The sequence below is a fragment of the Rhododendron vialii genome, chromosome 2a (genome assembly GCF_030253575.1).
Source record: "Rhododendron vialii isolate Sample 1 chromosome 2a, ASM3025357v1".
Lineage (NCBI taxonomy): Eukaryota > Viridiplantae > Streptophyta > Magnoliopsida > Ericales > Ericaceae > Rhododendron > Rhododendron vialii.
This window is the reverse complement of record NC_080558.1, coordinates 9,586,557-9,592,130: the sequence shown is the minus strand read 5'-3', so window position 1 is coordinate 9,592,130 and position 5,574 is coordinate 9,586,557. Positions and strand designations below refer to the sequence as shown.

Genomic DNA, 5,574 nt, shown 5'->3' with positions numbered 1-5,574 from the left:
ATCTCGAATAGTTTGGGGGCTAATCAGTTAGTAATAGAGAACTGTGGGGATGGTGAGTTAAGGAGTAAACTAATTTCTCTAGGTATTTACCTTTATTGATTTTTTATTTATGTACTCATCCTAATTTTTTGATCAATCAATTGTTTCGATGAAATCAATTGAATAATTATAAAAATATTGGCCGAGATTTTAAGAAAAAAAATCTGAGAAGACAGCACTAAAAAAAAATAAAAATAGTTGTTTCAAACAAAAATAATAATTGTCTTTGGTGAATTTTTTTACTTAAGATCATAACTATTTACTTTTACATACTTCTCATCAAGAAGAACGATTAATTCGATTAAAATTGACTTGAATCAAACAAAAAAAAAATAAGATAAGACAAAAAAAATACCAAAAATGTTGTCCTCGCGTGCTTATTGCAAATAGCTACATATTACATCACAGAAGTGCTTATTGCAAATAGCTGCATATTACATCACAGAAATTATCTGACATGTCATATCTTTGATATATACTCCTAAAATCAACAAATTAAAACCAAACGAGTTGCTAAAGTCAACATTTTGCAATCTCTCTCCCCAGCCCAATTCATCTGGAATCATGTTCCCCTTTTGACAAACTATAAGTTTTGTCAAAATTCTTTAGAATGTCAGTTCTCAGGTTCAAGTCGACGGAACGACGTTGGCCAACTGTAGTAATCTAACTCTATTAACGCAATAACATCCTACCTTGAAAAAAAATTAAAAAGATGAAGCATTTGTGTATAAATATTACAGGTGAAATTACAACTATTGAAATGAGATCATCAATTTTCGACAGGTCATAGGACATAGGTAGATGTGAAAGTGACATGTACTGCTTTTTTGAACAGGACATGTACTGCTTGAACCACGAATAATTGGACGCAGGAGAGATTTGAACAAAAACGAGATATTTGAATTTGGAAGAGCAAGGAAAAACACAAAAAGGGATGATTTTTCTGAATTAGCCACTTACTATTTTCCTTCCAGGAATACCACCCTAGCCACCCTCTTTTAGCCACCACCAATCTGGCCAACCACCTTCTAGTCCGACAACCCTCACCACCCACCTCCTTCCGACATCCCAGTCAACCAATCGGCCACTCCATACCTTTCCCATCTCTCTAATAAACATGATTTCAAGTTCTTGTTAATTGTTCTTTTTAAAATTTATGAAGCCAAACATTTTACGTAGTCATGATTTCATAAGTAAACAATAGAAATGTTGCCAGCAGGTTTGTGTAGCGCTGGAAAGCAACAAAGCCAACAGATTATACAATAACCAACTGCATATGCAGGCAATAACAGGCAAACTTGTACTCCTTAAACAGCATTCGTAACCCAAAACAAGTCAATGGAAAATCCAATTTGAAACATGGAAATGCATCTCTAATGGCCCTAGAAAATGAAACATAACATAGCCCATGCTACCGATTGGCAGTCCGATTAACAGTGCTCAGAAACCATCATTCTCTCTGGTATCACCAAAACCGCCACGATAGCCGCCGCCTCCGCCACCTCCACCACCACCATAAGTTCTAGGGGCAGATGGTCTATCATTAGCATAGTTCACACGGATGTTACGCCCGTCAAGAGGCTGAAAAAGAAGCAACAAATAAGTTAGCCGCACTAAACCCAAAAAAATAAAATAGCTGAAAAAAAAGCTTCCTGAGTTTGGTTATGACCTGTCCATCCATTGCAGACACGGCCGAGCTGGCTGATTCTTCACTATCGAAGTTCACAAAGCCAAACCCTCTTGATCTACCTGTATCCCTGTCAGTGATGACTCTAGCTGTGCAACCGAAACCATGGACAAATTCAGCATGGAAACAAGAGTACAGACCATATACAACCACACCCAGTATAGGAAATCTTGTGGAAAAAGAGATACAAGGGGAAGAAACCAAAAATTACACTCCTGTTTTAAGTTACAAAAACACAACCCATGGATTGGTGCTAAGAAAACACAGAAACATGCCTAAGTTGACAGACTTTTCGGATATCCACAATTTCACATGTTATATGAACATACCAAACAACCCACAGGTCTTGTGATTATGGGTCATCACAATGCACAAGTAAAAGAGTGGCTTCTACCTCGAAAAAGCTTATACTTAAGCTTCTCATTTAGTTACCAATCAGCCCTTAGATGATAAATGTAAAAAGTGAAAACGGTAGGACAACCCCAAAATTAAACTCTAAAAATGATATTCACTGTGTTTGGTTTGCAAATTTGAGATTTATTTTTGAGATAAAAAAAGTTCTATAGATTTGCGTATTTTGTCGTCTTTAGTAAATTTTTTAACGTTTTGACAAACTCTTTTACTTTTTGAATAGAGGTAGGCTATGTACATCCAAAAAGTATAAAATAAGTAAAAAAACTGACAAAAAATCACTAAAGATAAAAAACAAGGATGACGAAACAGTCAAAAGTTTTGGAGAGATTATTTCTGAGAGGTCAGAGGAGAACCAAACAAAGTGATTGGAATTATAATCACACTATCATGCACCTATCCTATCATGTGTGTAGCTGTGAGGCTGTGATAACAGAGTACCGTAGAAGCCATCAGTTGGCCGAATGAATGAAAATACTGTAATAACCAACTTTATCCTCATACATGTTATAGTTTAGCCCAATCGGACAACTTAGCTTTTGCATGCTGGTAGCTTGTAAATCAGATTTAAACTCACCCTCCACAACTTGACCAAAGCCCGAAAATGCATCCCTGAGAGAATCGTCATTCGTTCCATAAGAAAGACCTGAAAAAAAAAAAAAGGCTGGTAAGGTTGATCCAGTTTCAAAGACAATAACTTGTACAACGTTGAGTACATTACACAACAATACTCAAGTAAATACCTCCAATGAAAAGCTTTGAAGATGACATGCAACGAATGGTGTTAAGCATAGATGTCATGGGAACTTGCCCACTTGGCTGCGAAACGGTCTGCCTCATGAGACTTCCAAGTCTACCATAAAATGCCATTTCGACCGTCGACTGCTACTGTGCACTCCAAGAACCTATGTACAATAGGATGTGAAAAACAGTTCTATAGTGTCAATTTAGTTTGTCAAGTGCCACATTAAAAAACAGAGGGAGTGGAGAATAAGATTTCAAAATGTAGGCATCATATCATCTTTATGCAAGCAGGGCGATGACCAATCAATTAAGGTCTTGCCAATAAAGTAATGATTTCCGGTTAATTGGACCTCAGACGGCTCATCAGATAGTTCACAAGTTTTAAAGCCGAACATTGTTCCACTCCAAAAACTTAGATGAAGGTGTTATTTAGTGGACTGACATTTTGGAATAAGAAATAGTGTATTTATAAAACAATAATTTCAGCGAACAACTCCGCAATACCAAACAATAAATGATTCAGCGACTTCAGTCTCAGTTCATCAAGGATGAAGCATTTTCCATAATCAGTAATTAGGACAAGCCAAAGTAACTTCAGAATTGATCTGAATGCTAATCCTCAAATTAAAATGAAACTCATGGTCTGCTGATAATTATGCTGACTACAAGGAAAAACCATTTAGAAGGAAAAAAGTAACAGCCATCTTTTGCATTCACCAAATGCATTCTTCTATGTGGACAAAGATCATGCTCTGCAGCTAGAAATTTCTGATGGACAATAACTTCTAAACATTTCCACCTAACAGAGAACATCGAACCACTCTGACCAATCCAAGCATGAGACGTATCTCATCAACTTATTGCTGCTCAATTTAGTGAACATTGGGGCAGTAAAAACTCTGAGCTCATGAACAGGGAGGGAGCTGCTTATTTCATGCTTCTAACCTTTTCTCCCTTTTGAAAACACGTGAAATTTCATCCAACAACCACAACAAAACATATCGCCGAATGCCTACCTCAACTAACTCAATTTTTCTCCCACAAAGTCGATCATCCAAGACGCGCTTCATTTAAATAGATACATTCACGACAGGGTCACAAAGTAAATCACGCTTACTACACTAACATTCCTACTCGCTGAGAATCCTTAATAGACCACCTTGAAACTCCATTTGTTAAACCATATTTCACAAAACCCACATCATCAACCAAAAAAAAATATCCATTTCCACATGATGTACTGATTTCAACTAAATATTTCCACCTTCTATTCCACAAAACAAGCCTTCTATTCACATGGAAAGTAAACAGAGTAACACAAATAAATAAACAACATCAAATTAAACGAACACAAAATATTTGACCATACAAACAACGGTAACTCTCAGATAGAAGGAAAACAGAAAAACAAAACTGTATCTCGAGATCAAAAAAGAACGATGTAGAAGGTAGCGCTAATCGAACAGAGATCTCAAAATAATGGAGATTATACCTGCAACGGAATAGAAGGCAGAGAGAGAGAGAGAGAGATGAAAAGGAGGGTTTTAAGAGAGAGGGGGGCTAGGGTTTATGGCAATTTCCGATTATAGACACGGAGAAGCCGAAAAATATCCTGTCACTTTTATACGGAGAGTCGGTACTGGGTTTTGATCCTCTGCGGTTATCTTTCACTGGAATCGCAGAGACGCCGACCGTTTGATTTTTCCAGCGAAATAACTTTTCTTCGCGAAGGCTTTTAGCAAAAAAATAGGCAGTTGATTTTACCATTTCCCTTTTTGTTAACTTCACTCATTTGCAAGTGTAATTTTGCACCAAAAATACACTTGTAAAAAAGTAGCATTAACAAAAAAAGAGTGGCAAAATCATTTCCCATAAAATACTGTAAAAAAACTTTCATTAAATTGGGCGAAAATGGGAAAAAACACTTAAAACAAAAATGAGATTTGATTCATTGTGAATTCTTTAATTCATAAAAGAGCTCACTTTAACTGTTTAGAGTCTGTAACCGTATACCTTTCATTACAAAATCAATAAACCGCAAAAAGATGGATTATTTTGTGAATGAATTTTTGGGCCTCTAAAAAGTGGAATTTGTGCTTGTAGAAATTCTCGAGGAATCAAAGATAAAAAGGAAACCTGATATACACCCCCATAAAATTACCTCAATGTTGTTCACACTGAATTTTTTTTTTTGTGAAAACTGAAAATAAAATAATTCCCGTTTCGCTAAGAAAAAAAATACTTCTTTTTTAAATTAAAAATGAATACAAAAAATTCTCAAATTAAGCCAACTTTTTAGAACATCCAAAACAGACAAAGTTAATAGTTACTCCAATTTGGTAATTCTAAAACATGCGTTGTTAATTGACAAAAATATGAACTATGACAAGTATTTTAAATATTACAAACTGAGAAATGGCTCCAAAAAAAAATGGAATAAACTCATTCTCTCCTCCTTTAGTTCAAAAAAAAAATATTTATTTAATAATCGTGTGCCTGAGTCAGTGCATTAGGGCCCAAGTAAATGAATTAGGCCCCCAAGTAATCATGCAATTTTTATAAGATTCATCACCAAGGTACCGGAAAAATTGCATACCTTTGAGTAAATTTGCATTGATTGACCTGCGCCTGAGTCACATAAGCGTGTGCATGAGTGAAAGCGAAAGGGAAAGTGTGACAGACATTTCAAAATT

The 5,574-nt window shown here is 35.8% G+C and overlaps 1 protein-coding gene across 1 annotated transcript; it reads right to left on the bottom strand.

The window, feature by feature from the left end:
* Positions 1 to 1,208: 1,208 nt before the first annotated feature.
* Positions 1,209 to 4,579, bottom strand: LOC131315869 (glycine-rich RNA-binding protein 2, mitochondrial-like). Its single transcript, XM_058345087.1, has 5 exons — positions 4,374 to 4,579; positions 2,881 to 3,042; positions 2,715 to 2,783; positions 1,709 to 1,815; positions 1,209 to 1,620 (listed from the first exon to the last, which is right to left on the bottom strand). Exons 2-5 carry the CDS (start codon positions 3,005 to 3,007, stop codon positions 1,480 to 1,482), a joined length of 444 nt encoding a protein of 147 aa, XP_058201070.1. The 5' UTR covers positions 3,008 to 3,042; positions 4,374 to 4,579; the 3' UTR covers positions 1,209 to 1,479.
* Between the last annotated feature and the right edge of the window lie 995 nt (positions 4,580 to 5,574).

Bases quoted from the DNA above. Each gene is read 5' to 3' on its own strand.
- LOC131315869 (XM_058345087.1), bottom strand. From the start codon at position 3,007: ATGGCATTTTATGGTAGACTTGGAAGTCTCATGAGGCAGACCGTTTCG. The intron at 2,784-2,880 runs GTATTTACTTGA...TTTTTTTTTCAG, and splicing joins TTCAAAGCTTTTCATTGGAG to GTCTTTCTTATGGAACGAAT. The intron at 1,621-1,708 runs GTCATAACCAAA...CTTCTTTTTCAG, and splicing joins TGTCTGCAATGGATGGACAG to CCTCTTGACGGGCGTAACAT.